Source organism: Salmo trutta, chromosome 1, assembly GCF_901001165.1.
Source record: "Salmo trutta chromosome 1, fSalTru1.1, whole genome shotgun sequence".
NCBI classification, from domain to species: Eukaryota; Metazoa; Chordata; class Actinopteri; order Salmoniformes; family Salmonidae; genus Salmo; species Salmo trutta.
This window is the reverse complement of record NC_042957.1, coordinates 78,849,818-78,872,582: the sequence shown is the minus strand read 5'-3', so window position 1 is coordinate 78,872,582 and position 22,765 is coordinate 78,849,818. Positions and strand designations below refer to the sequence as shown.

Here is a 22,765-nt window from a genome sequence, read left to right as displayed (position 1 = left end):
TGCTTGGTTCATTTGTACTTACGTCAACCTCTCATTGTCTTAGTGACAGGAGTCTTTTGTCCTCTGTGACGTGTCCATGGAGCCGCTCACGCTGAAATATTGATATTCCCCACTGCCCCGGGGGGCTGAATCAGAAGGCTAGATCGCATACCCCGAGAGATTGTGCAGACAGTGCAGATTGTCATTGCTTACCAGTACCTCCATGGTTCACACAGCAGCTCTATACCAGCTCTACCGAAACATACAATAACACCATATAAGACCTCAAGAACACCACAAGAACACCACAATGAGAAATATTGTACTGTGTTAGGGCCTATCATTCATAGTTTGTGTATGAATATACTCAATGCAAATAGGTTAAATACTTTGTTTTTTTCTTTGATAATTTTGTAATGATATACTGTAGATACAGTCAGGTCAATCATTATTGACACCCTTGATAAAAATATACAGTAATGACTGTATAAAAGAAATAATTCAAATACTGAGCTATATTGTATGCTCAAATATTCTTATAAATAAAGTTGTCAAAAGTTTAATATTTGGTCCCATGTTCCTAGCATTCAATGATTGCATCAAGCTTGTGACTCTACAAACTTGTTGGATGCATTTGCAGTTCATTTTGGTTGTATTTCAGATAATTTCTTCCCAATAGAAATGAATAGTAAATAAGGTATTGTGTCATTTTGGAGTCACTTTTATTGGTAAAAAGAATATAATGTTTCTAACCACTTCTAAATGAATGTGGATGCCAATAGAGAAACACAGGTGAATTTAGACACAAATTCACCTGTGTTTCTCTATTGGCCTTTTGTTCTCTACTCTGTAACTTTCTCAATGATCATTATTCACGATTCATTCAGAATAATCCGTAAATCATGGTAGCATACACATTCAGACAGACAGTACCTGGTTTTCCTTTAGGATTTTGCCTGTGCTTATCTCTATTCCGTTTATTTCTAAACCTAAAAAAAACTCTAATCCTTACAGAGGATAAGTATACCCATGAATCAAATCAAATTATATTTACATTTACATTTAAGTCATTTAGCAGACTTAAATGTAAATGTAAATATAATTTGATTTGATATTTGTCACATACAACAGGTTACCTTACCATGAAATGCTTACTTAACCAACAGTGCAGTTCAAGAAATAGAGGTAAGAAAATATTTACTAAAGAAACTAAAGTAAAGAATATGATGCAGGCACCACCACCATGAAGAGTGCTACTCATTGATGTGTTGTGTTGGTTTTGCCCCAAAAATAACACTTTGTATTCAGGAAAAAAAGTTCATTTATTTGCCATATTTTTTGCAGTACTTTTTTTGTGCCTTATTGCAGACATGATGCATGTTTGTAATATTTGAATTAGTATTGTGGAGTAACTACAATGTTGTTGATACCAGCCTCAGTTTTCACCTATCACAGCCATTAAACTCTGTAACTGTTTTAAAGTCACCATTGACCTCATGGTGAAATCCCTGAGCGGTTTCCTTCCTCTCCGGCAACTGAGTTAGGAAGGACGCCTGCATCTTTGTAGGGACTGGGTGTATTGATACACCATCCAAAGTGTAATTAATAACTTCACCATGCTCAAAGGGATATTCAATGTCTGTTTTGTTTTATTTTTACCCATCTACTAATAACGTAAGTGCCCTTTGCGAGGCTTTGGAAAACCTCCCTGATGTTTGTGGTTGAATCTGTGCTTGACATTCACTGTTCAACTGAGGGACCTTACAGATAATTGTATGTGTGGGGTACAGAGATTTACCAGTCATTCAAATGTAATTATTGTACACTGACTGAGTCCATGCAAATTATTATGTGACTTGTTAAGCAAATGTTTACTCCTGAACTTATTTAGGCTTGATATAACAAAGTGTTTATTGGGTTATTGACTCAAGACATTTCATCTTTTCGTTTTTAATGAATTTATAAACATTTCTAAAAACATAATTCCACTTTGACATTATGGGGTTTTGTGTGTAGATCAGTGACACAAAATCTCAATTTAATCCATGTTCTGATTGGCCAGTGAGGGGCCAAGCATCGACACGCCTACAACTTATTTACTCATCAAAGCTCAGCCCTTTAGCGCCACGTCCCGGTCTTGCACTCATAATTGCCGCTATGAAAATAGCAAAAATATCTCTGACACCCCCCCGGACCTATAGCGCTACAGCCAGTGGTAATATTTTTAAAAAACCTGCACAAGCTTAATGATGCTCTAGTGGCCTGGGCCTGGGTGTTCTGGAATCTGTGAAACCAGGAAATGTGTGTACTGTATAATGAAGATTTCTATTGGTTACTGCTCTGGGGTATGGTCAGTTAGTTTGTTTCTTTGTTATCAAACCTTGGATAATCAATGTAAAGCTGATGTTGGTGATTCACTTTGTTTCATTTTCTCTTCCCCTTCTCCGTTCTCCGTTCTCCTCTCCTCTCCTCTCCTCTCCCTCTCCCTCTCCCTCTCCCTCTCCCTCTCTCTCCTCTCCTCTCCTCTCCTCTCCTCTCCTCTCCTCTCCTCTCCTCTCCCCTCCCCTCCCCTCCTCCCCTCCCCTCCCCTCTCCCTCTCCCTCCTCTCCTCTCCTCTCCTCTCCTCTCCCTCTCCCTCTCCCTCTCTCTCCTCTCCTCTCCTCTCCTCTCCTCTCCTCTCCTCTCCTCTCCTCTCCTCTCCTCTCCTCTCCTCTCCTCTCCCCTCCCCTCCCCTCCCCTCCCCTCCCCTCCCCTCCTCTCCCTCTCTCTCCTCTCCTCTCCTCTCCTCTCCCCTCCCCTCCTCCCCTCCCCTCTCCCTCTCCCTCCTCTCCTCTCCCCTCCTCCCCTCCCCTCTCCCTCTCTCTCCTCTCCTCTCCTCTCCTCTCCCCTCCCCTCCTCTCCTCTCCTCTCCTCTCCTCTCCCTCTCTCTCCTCTCCTCTCCTCTAGGACACTAATGGGTCCGTATGGGGTAGATCGTGCCGTTCATGAAATAGAATTTACTGACTGTGAGAATGGACTGGGTAAGTCTGTAACACATTATATTATAGAACACACCCACAACACACTCACAACACACCCACAACACACCCACAACACACTCACAACACACTCACAACACACCCACAACACACCCACAACACACCCACAACACACCCACAACACACTCACAACACACCCACAACACACCCACAACACACTCACAACACACTCACAACACACCCACAACACACCCACAACACACTCACAACACACTCACAACACACCCACAACACACTCACAACACACTCACAACACACCCACAACACACCACAACACACCACAACACACTCACAACACACCCACAACACACCCACAACACACTCACAACACACCCACAACACACTCACAACACACCCACAACACACCCACAACACACTCACAACACACTCACAACACACCCACAACACACTCACAACACACTCACAACACACTCACAACACACCCACAACACACTCACAACACACTCACAACACACTCACAACACAACACACTCACAACACACTCACAACACACTCACAACACACCCACAACACACTCACAACACACTCACAACACACTCACAACACACTCACAACACACCCACAACACACTCACAACACACTCACAACACACCCACAACACACCCACAACACACTCACAACACACTCACAACACACTCACAACACACTCACAACACACTCACAACACACTCACAACACACCCACAACACACCCACAACACACTCACAACACACTCACAACACACTCACAACACACCCACAACACACTCACAACACACTCACAACACACCCACAACACACCCACAACACACCCACAACACACTCACAACACACTCACAACCTAACAAATTCTATCCCACAACACACTCACAACCTAACAAATTCTATCCCACAACACACTCACAACCTAACAAATTCTATCCCACAACATACTCACAACCTAACAAATTCTATCCCACAACACACTCACAACCTAACAAATTCTATCCCACAACACACTCACAACCTAACAAATTCTATCCCACAACACACAAACAACCTAACAAATTCTATCCCACAACACACAAACAACCTAACAAATTCTATCCCACAACACACTCACAACCTAACAAATTCTATCCCACAACACACTCACAACCTAACAAATTCTATCCCACAACACACTCACAACCTAACAAATTCTATCCCACAACACACTCACAACCTAACAAATTCTATCCCACAACACACTCACAACCTAACAAATTCTATCCCACAACACACTCACAACCTAACAAATTCTATCCCACAACACACTCACAACCTAACAAATTCTATCCCACAACACACTCACAACCTAACAAATTCTATCCCATAACACACTCCGCTAGCTACAGCACTGACCAGTGGTGTAGTGGGGCTTGGAGAAGTGGGTATACTCACATTTTGACGAAAATTTCCCAAACGGCCCATTCTATTTACTGACTGTGAGAAGGGACTGGAAAAGTCTAGAACACATTCTATTTACTGACTGTGAGAAGAGACTGGAAAAGTCTAGAACACATTCTATTTACTGACTGTGAGAAGGGACTGGAAAAGTCTAGAACACATTCTATTTACTGACTGTGAGAAGGGACTGGAAAAGTCTAGAACACATTCTATTTACTGACTGTGAGAAGGGACAGGAAAAGTCTAGAACACATTCTATTTACTGACTGTGAGAAGGGACCTTCTAAGTGCCTTCCCCATTCTGTTCTACAACACACTAGTTAAGTACAGTCTAGAGCTGACATCATCATGGAACAGTAGAACCACAGAATTAGAATGAACAATGTTGCTTTAACAGGACATGTATGTTCTAATCATTCTGATTATATTAGTGCAGCATATACATGCAGAGTGAACACATGTTCCTTCCATGTTCTGTTAGTCTGCTGGATAGTGATGAACATGTTCCTTCCATGTTCTGTTAGTCTGCTGGATAGTGATGAACATGTTCCTTCCATGTTCTATGAGTACTGGATCTATACTGTAGGTTAACCTGTCACAGGTCTATGAGTACTGGATCTATACTGTAGGTTAACCTGTCACAGGTCTATGTGTACTGGATCTATACTGTAGGTTAACCTGTCACAGGTCTATGAGTACTGGATCTATACTGTAGGTTAACCTGTCACAGGTCTATGAGTACTGGATCTATACTGTAGGTTAACCTGTCACAGGTCTATGTGTACTGGATCTATACTGTAGGTTAACCTGTCACAGATCTATGAGTACTGGATCTATACTGTAGGTTAACCTGTCACAGATCTATGAGTACTGGATCTATACTGTAGGTTAACCTGTCACAGATCTATGAGTACTGGATCTATACTGTAGGTTAACCTGTCACAGGTCTATGTGTACTGGATCTATACTGTAGGTTAACCTGTCACAGATCTATGAGTACTGGATCTATACTGTAGGTTAACCTGTCACAGATCTATGAGTACTGGATCTATACTGTAGGTTAACCTGTCACAGGTCTATGTGTACTGGATCTATACTGTAGGTTAACCTGTCACAGATCTATGAGTACTGGATCTATACTGTAGGTTAACCTGTCACAGATCTATGAGTACTGGATCTATACTGTAGGTTAACCTGTCACAGGTCTATGTGTACTGGATCTATACTGTAGGTTAACCTGTCACAGATCTATGTGTACTGGATCTATACTGTAGGTTAACCTGTCACAGGTCTATGAGTACTGGATCTATACTGTAGGTTAACCTGTCACAGATCTATGTGTACTGGATCTATACTGTAGGTTAACCTGTCACAGATCTATGAGTACTGGATCTATACTGTAGGTTAACCTGTCACAGGTCTATGTGTACTGGATCTATACTGTAGGTTAACCTGTCACAGATCTATGTGTACTGGATCTATACTGTAGGTTTACCTATCACAGGTCTATGTGTACTGGATCTATACTGTAGGTTAACCTGTCACAGATCTATGTGTACTGGATCTATACTGTAGGTTAACCTGTCACAGATCTATGAGTACTGGATCTATACTGTAGGTTAACCTGTCTATGTAGATCAAGTGGCAGGAAAACTAGGCTAAGAGCAGAGGACAGTGCAGGGTTTTGTACATGTCCATAGACAGACTGAAACAGACAGACTGTAGATAACAGTTAACAGTGTTTTGGAGCTAGTCTGTGTGTGTGTGTGTGTGTGTGTGTGTGTGTGTGTGTGTGTGTGTGTGTGTGTGCGTGCACGTGTATAAGTGTAGTAGAGTGAGACATGTGGTGTGGCTTTAACCGCTGAGCTCTGTCCTGCCAGGATAATGACAAGAAGAACAGTTGTTTACTACAGTCGTCCTCAGTTCACTCCCTGGGACAGCACAAGGCTACAGACACATCACACACATTACACACACATTACACACATAACTAGAGGTCGACCGATTAATCGGAATGGCCGATTAATTAGGGCCGATTTCAAGTTTTCATAACAATCGGAAATCGGTATTTTTGGCCGCCGATTTGGCCGATTATTTATTTATATTTATTTTTAGACCTTTATTTAACTAGGCAAGTCAGTTAAGAACACATTCTTATTTCCAATGATGGCCTAGGAACGGTGGGTTAACTGCCTTGTTCAGGGGCAGAACGACAGATTTTTACCTGGTCAGCTCAGGGATTCAATCTTGCAACCTTACGGTTAACTAGTCCAACGCTCTAACCACCTGCTTTACATTGCACTCCATGAGGAGCCTGCCTGTTACGCGAATGCAGTAAGAAGCTAAGGTAAGTTGCTAGCTAGCATTAAACTTATCTTATAAAAAACAATCAATCAATCATAATCACTAGTTAACTACACATGGTTGATGATATTACTAGTTTATCTAGCCTGTCCTGCGTTGCATATAATCGCTTAGGTACACGTTGTTCCAACCATAAACATCAATGCCTTTCTTAAAATCAATACACAAGTATATATTTTTAAACCTGCATATTTAGTTAATATTGCCTGCTAACATGAATTTCTTTTAACTAGGGAAAATGTGTCACTTCTCTTGCAAACAGAGTCAGGGTATATGCAGCAGTTTGGGCCGCCTGGCTCGTTGCGAACTGTGAAGACACTTTCTTCCTAACAAAGACAGCCGACTTCGCCAAACGGGGATGATTTAACAAAAGCGCTTTTGCGAAAAAAGCACAATCGTTGCACGACTGTACCTAACCATAAACATCAATGCCTTTCTTAAAATCAATACACAAAAGTATATATTTTTAAACCTGCATATTTAGCTAAAAGAAATCCAGGTTAGCAGGCAATATTAACCAGGTGAAATTGTGTCATTTTGCGTTCATTGCACGTACTCAGGGTATATGCAACAGTTTGGGCCGTCTGGCTCGTTGCGAACTAATTTGCCAGAATTTTACGTAATTATGACATAACACTGAAGGTTGTGCAATGTAACAGGAATAACGTTTTGTATTCGAGATGATAGTTTCCGGATTCGACCATATTAATGACCTAAGGTTCGTGTTTCTGTGTGTTATTATGTTATAATTAAGTCTATGATTTGATAGAGCGGTCTGACTGAGCGGTGGTAGGCAGCAGCAGGCTCGTAAGCATTCATTCAAAATAGCACTTTCGTGCGTTTTGCCAGCAGCCCTTCGCAATGCATTGCGCTGTTTATGACTTCAAGCCTGTCAACTCCCAAGATGAGGCTGGTGTAACTGATGTGAAATGGCTAGCTAGTTAGCCGGGTGCGCCCTAATAGCGTTTCAAACGTCACTCGCTCTGAGACTTGGAGTAGTTTTTTCCCTTCCTCTACATGGGTAACGCTGCTTCGAGGGTGGCTGTTGTCGATGTGTTCCTGGTTCGAGCCCAGGTAGGAGCGAGGAGAGGGACGGAAGCTATACTGTTACACTGGCAATACTAAAGTGCCTATAAGAACATCCAATAGTCAAAGGTATATGAAATACAAATCGTATAGAGAGAAATAGTCCTATAATTCCTATAATAACTACAACCTAAAACTTCTTACCTGGGAATATTGAAGACTCATGTTAAAAGGAACCACCAGCTTTCATATGTTCTCATGTTCTGAGCAAGGAACTTAAACTAAATTAGCTTTTTTACATGGCACATATTGCACTTTTACTTTCTTCTCCAACACTTTGTTTTTGCATTATTTAAATCAAATTGAACATGTTTCATTATTTATTTGAGGCTAAATTGATTTTATTGATGTATTATATTAAGTTAAAATAAGTGTTCATTCAGTATTGTTGTAATTGTCATTATTACAAATAAATAAATACAAATAAAAAAAATCGGCTGATTAATCGGCATCGGCCTTTTTGACCCGCCAATAAACGGTATCGGCGGTGGAAAAAATCATAATCGGCCGACCTCTACACATAACACACACAGTCACATAGGCGCGCGCACGCACACACACACACACACACACACACACACACACACACACACACACACACACACACACACACACGTATGCACACACACACACATTCACATATGCACACAGACACACACACACACACACACACAATCACATAATCACATATGCACGTACATACACACACACACACACACACACACACACACACACACACACACACACACACACACACGTATGCACACACACACACATTCACATATGCACACAGACACACACACACACACAATCACATATGCACGTACATACACACACACACATTCACATATGCAAACACACACACACACACACACACACTCACACACACATTCACGTATTTACACACATGCACATGGACACGCACCCGCACACACAAGGTATTCTAAAAGTCCTCCCACTAAGACATCATGGTCATGGTGAATAGGCATGGTAAATAAGATAGTTGTCCCTACACAGCAAGACATAACACCCTGGTTGATGTATTGACACATGTTGTAAATCATATCCCGACTGTCCTGGACTTGGTATGCAGACACACAGTTGTACAAAATGGAGTCGGCACCACCAAGCCTTAGAAGTCCTGCCTTCTGTGTCCATTCATCTGTAGTGGACGCTCTTAACCAGAACGACCCACAAGTAAAGTACATTTAGAGTTCACCTCCTCTTCCTCTCTGTAGAGTTGACCTCCTCTTCCTCACTGTAGAGTTCACCTCCTCTTCATCTCTGTAGAGTTCACCTCCTCTTCCTCTCTGTAGAGTTGACCTCCTCTTCCTCTCTGTAGAGTTCACCTCCTCTTCCTCTCTGTAGAGTTCACCTCCTCTTCCTCTCGGTAGAGTTCACCTCCTCTTCCTCTCGGTAGAGTTCACCTCCTCTTCCTCTCTGTAGAGTTCACCTCCTCTTCCTCTCTGTAGAGTTCACCTCCTCTTCCTCTCTGTAGAGTTCACCTCCTCTTCCTCTCTGTAGAGTTCACCTCCTCTTCCTCTCTGTAGAGTTCACCTCCTCTTCCTCTCTGTAGAGTTCACCTCCTCTACCTCTCTGTAGAGTTCACCTCCTCTTCCTCTCTGTAGAGTTCACCTCCTCTTCCTCTCTGTAGAGTTCACCTCCTCTTCCTCTCTGTAGAGTTCACCTCCTCTACCTCTCTGTAGAGTTCACTTCGTCTTGATGTGTCTGAGTCCTGTGGTCTCTACAAGCTGTTTCATCTCTTATATTATGGGATGTCTCATCCTGGGAAGGGGAAGTGAATGTCCCTGACACCCTGACAGAACTACACCCTGACAGAACTACACCCTGACAGAACTACACCCTGACAGAACTACACCCTGACAGAACGACACCCTGACAGAACTACACCCTGACAGAACTACACCCTGACAGAACTACACCCTGACAGAACTACATAATGACAGAACTACAACCTGACAGAACTACATAATGACAGAACTACACCCTGACAGAACTACATAATGACAGAACTACACCCTGACAGAACTACATAATGAGAGAGAAAACACCCTGACAGAACTACACCCTGACAGAACTACACCCTGACAGAACTACACCATGACAGAACTACATAATGAGAGAGAAAACACCCTGACAGAACTACACCCTGACAGAACTACACCCTGACAGAACTACATAATGACAGAACTACACCCTGACAGAACTACACCCTGACAGAACTACATAATGACAGAACTACACCCTGACAGAACTACATAATGACAGAACTACACCCTGACAGAACTACACCCTGACAGAACTACACCCTGACAGAACTACATAATGACAGAACTACACCCTGACAGAACTACACCCTGACAGAACTACATAATGAGAGAGAAAACACCCTGACAGAACTACACCCTGACAGAACTACACCCTGACAGAACTACACCCTGACAGAACTACATAATGACAGAACTACACCCTGACAGAACTACACCCTGACAGAACTACACCCTGACAGAACTACACCCTGACAGAACTACATAATGACAGAACTACACCCTGACAGAACTACACCCTGACAGAACTACACCCTGACAGAACTACATAATGAGAGAGAAAACACCCTGACAGAACTACATAATGAAAGAGAACACACCCTGACAGAACTACACCCTGACAGAACTACACCCTGACAGAACTACACCCTGACAGAACTACATAATGACAGAACTACACCCTGACAGAACTACATAATGAGAGAGAAAACACCCTGACAGAACTACATAATGAGAGAGAAAACACCCTGACAGAACTACACCCTGACAGAACTACACCCTGACAGAACTACATAATGACAGAACTACACCCTGACAGAACTACATAATGACAGAACTACACCCTGACAGAACTACACCCTGACAGAACTACATAATGACAGAACTACACCCTGACAGAACTACACCCTGACAGAACTACATAATGACAGAACTACATAATGACAGAACTACATAATGACAGAACTACACCCTGACAGAACTACATAATGACAGAACTACACCCTGACAGAACTACACCCTGACAGAAGTACACCCTGACAGAACTACATAATGACAGAACTACACCCTGACAGAACTACACCCTGACAGAACTACACCCTGACAGAACTACATAATGACAGAACTGCATAATGACAGAACTACATAATGAGAGAGAAAACACCCTGACAGAACTACACCCTGACAGAACTACACCCTGACAGAACTACATAATGACAGAACTACACCCTGACAGAACTACACCCTGACAGAACTACATAATGACAGAACTACATAATGACAGAACTACACCCTGACAGAACTACACCCCGACAGAACTACACCCTGACAGAACTACACCCTGACAGAACTACACCCCGACAGAACTACACCCTGACAGAACTACACCCTGACAGAACTACACCCTGACAGAACTACATAATGACAGAACTACACCCTGACAGAACTACACCCTGACAGAACTACATGAGAGAGAAAACGCCCTGACAGAACTACACCCTGACAGAACTACACCCTGACAGAACTACACCCTGACAGAACTACATGAGAGAGAAAACGCCCTGACAGAACTACACCCTGACAGAACTACATAATGACAGAACTACACCCTGACAGAACTACATGAGAGAGAAAACACCCTGACAGAGAGAGGGAGGACTTACCATGTCAAAGAAGTAGAGAGAGAGAGAGGAGAAAGAGAGAGGAGAGAGAGGACAAGGAGAGGAGGAAAGGAGTGAAGGAAGAGCAACTCCAAAACCTGATCCCAGATAATTAACATGCTCCTCTCGCTCCAAACTCAATTAGTGTTAACATATTGTCTGCCTGGAAAGAGCAGACTAGCCCTGAGCTACACAGGTACTGCTCTAATGGATGGATTGTGTGTGTGTGTGAGTGGTGTGTGTGTGTGTGTTTGTGAGTGTGTGCGGGTGTGTGTGGTGTGCGAGAGAGTACGAGAAAGTATATTCCATTTTGTTATGACTCAAGCGATACCTTTCTGTCCATTCTACAGGTAACTCCCCAAATAAAGCAAAAACTTGAATAAATGAGGGCTACATAGTATATTGAAAGCATGGGGTCCTTCCACACAGGAAGTTCCAGACGCTTGTAGAGTCTATGCCAAGGCGCATTGAAGCTGTTCTGGCTGCTCGTGGTGGCCAAATGTGCTGTTAAGACACTTTATGTTGTTTCCTTTATTTTAGCAGTTATCTGTAGCACCATACTACATGGAGATTGGAACAGCTAGTTAGTGGAAACGGCTCCAGTCGCGCAAAATGGAATATAACATTAAGGATAAAGTTTGGAATGACACAATGTCATGTGTACAACATTTAAAGACCTGCATCATTATACTGAGATCTTTGCCGTTTCTAAAAGGATGTATTTGGGTGTTTTTGGAGCCTTTCTTCATGTTTTCTCAGGGGCCCCCATACTACACAACGAGGATGAGGAAGATATTTGCTGTTTTTGAAAAATGTGTAATCATACAAAAGGTGTCTGGACCCTTTAAAGAATATTCTATTGACATCAAAAATAGAGATTTGGTTGTAAAAAACAACAACTTCTCCTTTAATCCATGTATTATAGCCTTACCCCACAAGGGTGACACTGGCTGGTCTTGCATGGCACCCTATTCACAATATAGTGCATGACTGTGTCATGACGTTGCCCTCTTTGGGTACAGCGAGCACAGTTGACCCCCCTCCCTCTGCACCAGCCTTTTCTATGTACCATCCCCCTACCTCTGTCTCCCACACCCAGGCTGCTGTGGTCAGCAGAGGTTGTAAATTCCTATGAGGAGACCCTCTCACAGTATAGAGAGAGAGAGTGAGTTTCATAGAGAACACAAAGGAGTTCTTCCACCTCACAGAACTGGAGAACCGAACGACATTTATGTTCTGGAGAAGGTATAAAAGATCGGTGAAGAATCCAGCTACGAACTGGTCCGTTTGGTACAATTTTGTGAAACTCATGAGGGACAATACGGCCACATTACCATAACGCTGTTTATACAATAGCCTCAGTTATGAGGCGTACATCTAATGGTTGTATAAAATGAATGAGTGGGGATGGAACTGTTTGTGAAATTGTGTAATGTGATTTTGGACTGTTTAATGAAGGAAACTCCAATTCCCTTTGGAGTTTAACTAAATCAGAGGACCGCCCATGAGCACAGTTATGGTCTGGCATCATGGGACAGGCCCTTTTCTGCTCTTCCGGAAAAAAAACCCTCCTAGGTTTTCTATCACCAGACCGAGCTTACCTCAATTACGAGATGGCTGAAGGTTGGAGACCCAGCTTACCTCCATTACGAGAGGGCCAAGGTTTGACCATGCATTCCTCTGCCAGAACTTTTAACCATACCACGTGGTTAAACTCTTAGGCTATCGATACCGACAGAATAATAACAAGTCTTTGATATTAATTACTAGTCTGCAGCTAGGAATTCGGTATCATTGAACGCGAAGACCGACGAAACATCTGTCCTATAACGATATTAATGAATGTCACTCTGAACTACCCATTCTAACCACGACAGAGAGAGAGAGGGCGGACAGACTCTCCAACAGAACCAAACTTTTCAACAGAGATCCCGACGACACACTGAGCGTAAATATATATATTGATTGCAATTGTTCTCGAATGAGTGAGCGTTCATGTGCAAAGGATTAGCATTTCAATTGTTATAATTATCTACTCTGTAGTGCCTTCTCAGTTGACCGCCCACTCCCCTTTGGTCTAACAAGCCGTCATGCCGGTTTAGCCCACTAGGGCACATTCCCCTATCATTTCCTTGTAACCATATCTGTTTGTTATGCATTTCTGTGAATTACTTAGTTAGTAAATAAATGATTTTAACACAATTGATGTATGGATGACTCAGAGTGAAGACTGGGTTCGTGCAGATAACTAACAATTTACGACGTTTGGAATGAGACTGACGTGAGGTAAAGAATACGTCATTAATCAGAAGACTAATTGATCAGATATTAAAATATCTGAAAGTTATATTAGGAAAATTATAACTTTGTAATCTGAGTATTTTCCTTGGTGCCCCGACTTCCTAGTTAATTACAGTTACATGATTAATCAGGTTAATCCTGAAATAATAATTACAGAGAGTTATTTGATAAATACGTCTTCAGTTTTAATGATGCCAAAGACACGACAACTGTTTTGACCAGAACCCATAGCTACAACAGGGCTACAGTACATATAGGCCTGGGTGAATGAGCGGACAGGAAGTGGGTTTTGATCTGGCTAGGCAGCTGCTGTGTATGTCCTTGGTGACAGGTCAGAACCCCTGCAGTTTGTTTTGTCTCTGAGGCATCATGCTAAGATGCCTGCTGAAACCACCCACTTCTGACCCCCCATCCCACTCCGTCCCCCCCACTACCGCCCCCCTCCAGCCACGATCCTCATCCAACCTCCTCCACTTTACTAAGCCCTCATCCGGCCTGATCCACTTTACTAAGCCCTCATCCGGCCTGATCCACTATACTAAGCCCTCATCCGGCCTGATCCACTTTACTAAGCCCTCATCCGGCCTGATCCACTATACTAAGCCCTCATCCGGCCTGATCCACTTTACTAAGCCCTCATCCGGCCTGATCCACTATACTAAGCCCTCATCCGGCCTGATCCACTTTACTAAGCCCTCATCCGGCCTGATCCACTATACTAAGCCCTCATCCGGCCTGATCCACTTTACTAAGCCCTCATCCGGCCTGATCCACTTTACTAAGCCCTCATCCGGCCTGATCCACTTTACTAAGCCCTCATCCGGCCTGATCCACTATACTAAGCCCTCATCCGGCCTGATCCACTTTACTAAGCCCTCATCCGGCCTGATCCACTTTACTAAGCCCTCATCCGGCCTGATCCACTATACTAAGCCCTCATCCGGCCTGATCCACTTTACTAAGCCCTCATCCGGCCTGATCCACTTTACTAAGCCCTCATCCGGCCTGATCCACTATACTAAGCCCTCATCCGGCCTGATCCACTTTACTAAGCCCTCATCCGGCCTGATCCACTATACTAAGCCCTCATCCGGCCTGATCCACTTTACTAAGCCCTCATCCGGCCTGATCCACTTTACTAAGCCCTCATCCGGCCTGATCCAATGAACTAATTGTCCATTAAGCTGTGGAATGTTTAGCAACAGTGGAGGTGGATGAGGCAGAATGATTGTTTGATACATTAGAAACATGACATTCATTCCAATACAGATATATTACAAACATGGCATTCATTCCAATACAGATATATTACAAACATGACATTCATTCCAATACAGATATATTACAAACATGGCATTAATTCCAATACAGATATATTACAAACATGGCATTCATTCCAATACAGATATACTTAAGTATCAAAAGTAAAAGTATAACTCTTTTCAAATTCCTTATATAAAGCTAACCAGGAAGCACCATTTTCTTGTTTTTTAAATGTACGGATAGCCAGGGACATGCTCCAACACTCAGACAGCCAGGTATTAACCATCTATAGACCCATAGCCAGGTATTAACCATCTATAAACCCATAGCCAGGTATTAACCATCTATAGACCCATAGCCAGGTATTAACCATCTATAGACCCATAGCCAGGGATTAACCATCTATAGACCCATAGCCAGGGATTAACCATCTATAGACCCATAGCCAGGTATTAACCATCTATAGACCCATAGCCAGGTATTAACCATCTATAGACCCATAGCCAGGTATTAACCATCTATAGACCCATAGCCATGTATTAACCATCTATAGACCCATAGCCATGTATTAACCATCTATAGACCCATAGCCATGTATTAACCATCTATAGACCCATAGCCACGTATTAACCATCTATAGACCCATAGCCAGGTATTAACCATCTATAGACCCATAGCCAGGTATTAACCATCTATAGACCCATAGCCAGGTATTAACCATCTATAGACCCATAGCCAGGTATTAACCATCTATAGACCCATAGCCAGGTATTAACCATCTATAGACCCATAGCCAGGTATTAACCATCTATAGACCCATAGCCATGTATTAACCATCTATAGACCCATAGCCAGGTATTAACCATCTATAGACCCATAGCCATGTATTAACCATCTATAGACCCATAGCCAGGTATTAACCATCTATAGACCCATAGCCATGTATTAACCATCTATAGACCCATAGCCATGTATTAACCATCTATAGACCCATAGCCAGGTATTAACCATCTATAGACCCATAGCCAGGTATTAACCATCTATAGACCCATAGCCAGGTATTAACCATCTATAGACCCATAGCCAGGTATTAACCATCTATAGACCCATAGCCAGGTATTAACCATCTATAGACCCATAGCCAGGTATTAACCATCTATAGACCCATAGCCAGGTATTAACCATCTATAGACCCATAGCCAGGTATTAACCATCTATAGACCCATAGCCAGGTATTAACCATCTATAGACCCATAGCCAGGTATTAACCATCTATAGACCCATAGCCAGGTATTAACCATCTATAGACCCATAGCCAGGTATTAACCATCTATAGACCCATAGCCAGGTATTAACCATCTATAGACCCATAGCCAGGTATTAACCATCTATAGACCCATAGCCATGTATTAACCATCTATAGACCCATAGCCAGGTATTAACCATCTATAGACCCATAGCCATGTATTAACCATCTATAGACCCATAGCCAGGTATTAACCATCTATAGACCCATAGCCAGGTATTAACCATCTATAGACCCATAGCCAGGTATTAACCATGTGACCACATAAGCTGGTTGTGGCTTGTACATATCCTGCTTAGTGATCGGTGGGAATGGTAACATGAGGTGTGTCCTATTCCCTATATAGTGCACTACTTTTGACAAGGGCCTGTAGCACCACATAGGAAAAAGGATGCCATTTGGGACACAGGCATACACATACAGAAGCCGCTTGACACACACACACAGTCGCACACACGCACGCACGCACACACACACACTTTTAACCTGAGGCAACCATCAAGTTACCTTTTGTTGTAATTACCATGTAGTAAAGTTCATCGGTGGTTGTTGGCCTGTTACCTGGGCAAAACTTTCCTTATAGTTCACTTCAGTCCCCCAAAAAACTGTTGCGAGTCCAGGAGTGTCTCTGTAGAATATACATACACTCTATGCTGTTAGTACATTGCTTATGTAACCATTATTTAAACTGCAGTGGTATTAGTATGCTAATTTACATTACAAAGGCTTTGTGAAGGGTTACCATAGTTTCTGTATCCCCTCAAGGCTGTTAGAGACGAGTGCTTTAGTTGTGTAGGTTTAACTCATGTTATATTATTGAAGCAGATAGGCCTGTTGATGTAAAAAGAGTGTACAGAATTCCCACCACTATTGTGACAGCATACAGATATCTCTGCTGTTCTGCACAATGACTGAAGAACAAGGTCAACTCTCCAAACTTCATGAACTTCGGGGGATGGGATCAGTTTTTTGTCGTTCATTTGGAGCTCTCTACTGTTCTTCCTGAGACAGCTTTCAGCTCAGAGTCATTAGTAATCCAGGGAAAGATAGACAGTAGTTAAAAATACATAGGCTACTATTAAACAGCCCTCTGTTCTATGAGTCATTAGTAATCCAGGGAAAGATAGACAGTAGTTAAAAATACATAGGCTACTATTAAACAGCCCTCTGTTCTATGAGTCATTAGTAATCCAGGGAAAGATAGACAGTAGTTAAACATGTATAGGCTACTATTAAACAGCCCTCTGTTCTATGAGTCATTAGTAACCCAGTGACAGATAGACAGTAGTTAAACATGTATAGGCTACTATTAAACAGCCCTCTGTTCTATGAGTCATTAGTAATCCAGTGACAGATAGACAGTAGTTAAACATGTATAGGCTACTATTAAACAGCCCTCTGTTCTATGGTGTTCTTTTCCCCCCTCAGGGATCAAAGTCATTGGAGGAGTGAAGGAGTTAACGGGAGAGGAGTTTGGAGTCTACGTCAAAAGGATTTTACCTGGTGGCCTTGCTTCAAGTGATGGTAAGTGTTCTGTGCAGAAAGAGAACGGGTGGGGATGGCAGCAGTAACACAGGTTTTTATTTGTTTTATTTAACTAGACAAGTCAGTTAAGAACAAATTCTTATTTACAATGATGGCCTACCAGGGAACAGTGGGTTAACTGCCTTGTTCAGGGTGCAGAACGACAGATTTTTACCTTGTCAGCTCGGGGATTCAATCTAGCAACCTTTCGATTACTGGCCCAACGCTCTAACCACTAGGCTACCTGCCGCTTAAAGGGATAGTTCACCCAAATTACAAAATTACAAATTGGTTTCAATAGCCTGTAAGCAGTCTATGGACACGGTATGACAGCAAACCATGTTTTGGTTTTGGTTACTTGGCCACTGTTTCAAATTCTAACCTTTTAGCATTTATGGCACAAATCCAATACAAGTCAATGGTACCTATATTAGCATTTTCGCGCTTCATGTCCATATCATCTATAAGTAACTTCACATTACATTTTTAGATACTTTAGGATGATTTGTACATGAAGCGCGAAAATGCTAATAAAGGTACCACTGACTTGTATTGGATTTGTGCCACAAATCCCTCCTCCATTATAAATCACTGTTTATAATTCAGACAGTAGAAGTATCCCTCCATTATAAATCACTGTTTATAATTCAGACAGTAGAAGTATCCCTCCATTATAAATCACTGTTTATCATTCAGACAGTAGAAGTATCCCTCCATTATAAATCACTGTTTCAGTCGACTAACCGACAGGCCGCTCTGGTCTGTGGCTCTGGTCTTTGTTTCAGTCCACTAAGCTACAGGCCACTCTGGTCTGTGTTTCAGTCCACTAACCGTCAGGCCGCTCTGGTCTGTGTTTCAGTCCACTAACCGTCAGGCCGCTCTGGTCTGTGTTTCAGTCCACTAAGCTACAGGCCGCTCTGGTCTGTGTTTCAGTCCACTAAGCTACAGGCCGCTCTGGTCTGTGTTTCAGTCCACTAACCTACAGGCCACTCTGGTCTGTGTTTCAGTCCACTAAGCTACAGGCCACTCTGGTCTGTGTTTCAGTCCACTAACCTACAGGCCACTCTGGTCTGTGTTTCAGTCCACTAAGCTACAGGCCACTCTGGTCTGTGTTTCAGTCCACTAACCTACAGGCCGCTCTGGTCTGTGTTTCAGTCCACTAACCGTCAGGCCGCTCTGGTCTGTGTTTCAGTCCACTAAGCTACAGGCCGCTCTGGTCTGTGTTTCAGTCCACTAACCTACAGGCCACTCTGGTCTGTGTTTCAGTCCACTAAGCTACAGGCCACTCTGGTCTGTGTTTCAGTCCACTAACCTACAGGCCGCTCTGGTCTGTGTTTCAGTCCACTAACCGACAGGCCACTCTGGTCTGTGTTTCAGTCCACTAACCTACAGGCCACTCTGGTCTGTGTTTCAGTCCACTAACCGTCAGGCCGCTCTGATCTGTGTTTCAGTCCACTAACTGACAGGCCGCTCTGGTCTGTGTTTCAGTCCACTAAGCTACAGGCCACTCTGGTCTGTGTATCAGTCCACTAACCTACAGGCCACTCTGGTCTGTGTATCAGTCTACTAACTGACAGGCCACTCTGGTCTGTGTTTCAGTCCACTAAGCTACAGGCCACTCTGGTCTGTGTATCAGTCCACTAAGCTACAGGCCACTCTGGTCTGTGTTTCAGTCCACTAAGCTACAGGCCACTCTGGTCTGTGTTTCAGTCCACTAACCTACAGGCCACTCTGGTCTGTGTTTCAGTCCACTAAACTACAGGCCACTCTGGTCTGTGTTTCAGTCCACTAAGCTACAGGCCGCTCTGGTCTGTGTTTCAGTCCACTAAGCTACAGGCCACTCTGGTCTGTGTATCAGTCCACTAAGCTACAGGCCACTCTGGTCTGTGTTTCAGTCCACTAAGCTACAGGCCGCTCTGGTCTGTGTTTCAGTCCACTAACCTACAGGCCACTCTGGTCTGTGTTTCCGTCCACTAAGCTACAGGCCACTGTGGTCTGTGTTTCAGTCCACTAAGCTACAGGCCACTCTGGTCTGTGTTTCAGTCCACTAACCTACAGGCCGCTCTGGTCTGTGTTTCAGTCCACTAAGCTACAGGCCACTCTGGTCTGTGTTTCAGTCCACTAACCTACAGGCCGCTCTGGTCTGTGTTTCAGTCCACTAACCTACAGGCCGCTCTGGTCTGTGTTTCAGTCCACTAAGCTACAAGCCACTCTGGTCTGTGTTTCAGTCCACTAACTGACAGGCCACTCTGGTCTGTGTTTCAGTCCACTAAGCTACAGGCCACTCTGGTCTGTGTTTCAGTCCTCTAACCTACAGGCCGCTCTGGTCTATGTTTCAGTCCACTAACCGTCAGGCCGCTCTGGTCTGTGTTTCAGTCCACTAACCGTCAGCCGCTCTGGTCTGTGTTTCAGTCCACTAAGCTACAGGCCACTCTGGTCTGTGTTTCAGTCCACTAACCTACAGACCGCTCTGGTCTGTGTTTCAGTCCACTAAGCTACAGGCCACTCTGGTCTGTGTATCAGTCCACTAAGCTACAGGCCACTCTGGTCTGTGTTTCAGTCCACTAACCTACAGGCCACTCTGGTCTGTGTTTCAGTCCACTAACCTACAGGCCACTCTGGTCTGTGTTTCAGTCCACTAACCGTCTGGCCGCTCTGGTCTGTGTTTCAGTCCACTAACCGTCAGGCCGCTCTGGTCTGTGTTTCAGTCCACTAAACGTCAGGCCGCTCTGGTCTGTGGCTCTGGTCTGTGTTTCAGTCCACTAACCGTCAGGCCGCTCTGATCTGTGTTTCAGTCCACTAAGCTACAGGCCACTCTGGTCTGTGTTTCAGTCCACTAAGCTACAGGCCACTCTGGTCTGTGTTTCAGTCCACTAAGCTACAGGCCGCTCTGATCTGTGTTTCAGTCCACTAAGCTACAGGCCGCTCTGGTCTGTGTTTCAGTCCACTAACCGTCAGGCCGCTCTGATCTGTGTTTCAGTCCACTAAGCTACAGGCCACTCTGGTCTGTGTTTCAGTCCACTAAGCTACAGGCCGCTCTGGTCTGTGTTTCAGTCCACTAACCTACAGGCCACTCTGGTCTGTGTTTCAGTCCACTAAGCTACAGGCCACTCTGGTCTGTGTTTCAGTCCACTAACCTACAGGCCACTCTGGTCTGTGTTTCAGTCCACTAAGCTACAGGCCACTCTGGTCTGTGTTTCAGTCCACTAACCTACAGGCCACTCTGGTCTGTGTGTTTTGGATCTGGTTTCTCTACTTGGTCCCTAAAATGAAGGATTGCAGAAAGGGCAGCAACAGTCGCCATAAGTACTGCATCTCAAATGACACCCTATTCCCTTCATAGTGCACGACTTTAGGGCTCTGGTCAAAAGCAGTGCACTATGTAGGGAATAGGGTCCTGTTTGGGACACAGATAACTACTGGGAAATCTGCCTCTATTACAACCCAAACATGGTGTGATTAAATTGCTTTGATCCCTGTGATTTGGGACAGCTTTCCCAGTAATGACCAAAGAAGAGCAATCTCATTATTGTGAGGGAAGGCATGGGAAAATCCATCGGGCTCAGAAATCAGAAAGTTGTGCATCCCAAATGGCACCCTATTCCCTGTTTAGTGCACTACATTTGACCAGAAGCCTATGTGCTCTATGGGTAAAAGTAGTGCACTAAATTGGGAATACAGTGCCATTTGGGACACAGGGGTTTGGAGGGGTTTGGAGTGATGTGCTTTCATTGGAACAGAGAGTTCCTAGAATAAACAATTATTAATCGGAAGGGTTACTGAGGTCACGACCTTGGGCAATGTTTCATTCCACAAAGTTGTCTTTTTTCCTGTAATCGTTCGCTCCCTATTGAAGATCTGACAGGACTGGATAGGGGAAAGCAATATGGCGGAAAACAGATGAAGATAGCTGTTTTCTTAGGCAGAGTGCAGAGGCTTCGGAAACAGCATCAAGAGCTTCCAGCAGATATATTTTCTATTACAATAAAACCAATTGAAACCAAGGCAGATCTTGTAGTGGACAACATATCTTGGCAGAGTGGGTTGAGCTGCTAATTGCTTGCTTAACTCATATAGGCCTCAGGAAATACAGCTAACTACTACCTATAGCCCTGAGGAAATACAGCTAACTACTACTTATAGCCCTGAGGAAATACAGCTAACTACTACTTATAGCCCTGAGGAAATACAGCTAACTACTACCTATAGCCCTGAGGAAATACAGCTAACTACTACTTATAGCCCTGAGGAAATACAGCTAACTACTACTTATAGCCCTGAGGAAATACAGCTAACTACTACTTATAGCCCTGAGGAAATACAGCTAACTACTACATATAGCCCTGAGGAAATACAGCTAACTACTACCTATAGCCCTGAGGAAATACAGCTAACTACTACATATAGCCCTCAGGAAATACAGCTAACTACTACTTATAGCCCTGAGGAAATACAGCTAACTACTACTTATAGCCCTGAGGAAATACAGCTAACTACTACTTATAGCCCTGAGGAAATACAGCTAACTACTACATATAGCCCTGAGGAAATACAGCTAACTACCACTTTAATGTATACGTACAGGCTGTGGTGTAAGTGGCTCACATGTGTGTGTGTTTGCTTGTGTGTGTGTGTGTGTGTGTGTGTGTGTGTGTGTGTGTGTGTGTGTGTGTGTGTGTGTGTGTGTGTGTGTGTGTGGGTGGGTGGGTGGGTGGGTGGGTGGGTGGGTGGGTGGGTGGGTGGGTGGGTG

The 22,765-nt window shown here is 43.6% G+C and overlaps 1 protein-coding gene across 1 annotated transcript in view; it reads left to right on the top strand.

The window, feature by feature from the left end:
• Positions 1–22,765, top strand: part of LOC115208495 (syntaxin-binding protein 4) — a 96,412-nt gene that overhangs the window by 5,724 nt on the left and 67,923 nt on the right. Inside the window, exons 2-3 of the mRNA XM_029776600.1 lie at positions 2,926–2,999; positions 17,920–18,015. Of these exons, the coding sequence (XP_029632460.1) occupies positions 2,926–2,999; positions 17,920–18,015 (170 nt within the window). The remainder of the gene's footprint in view (positions 1–2,925; positions 3,000–17,919; positions 18,016–22,765) is intronic.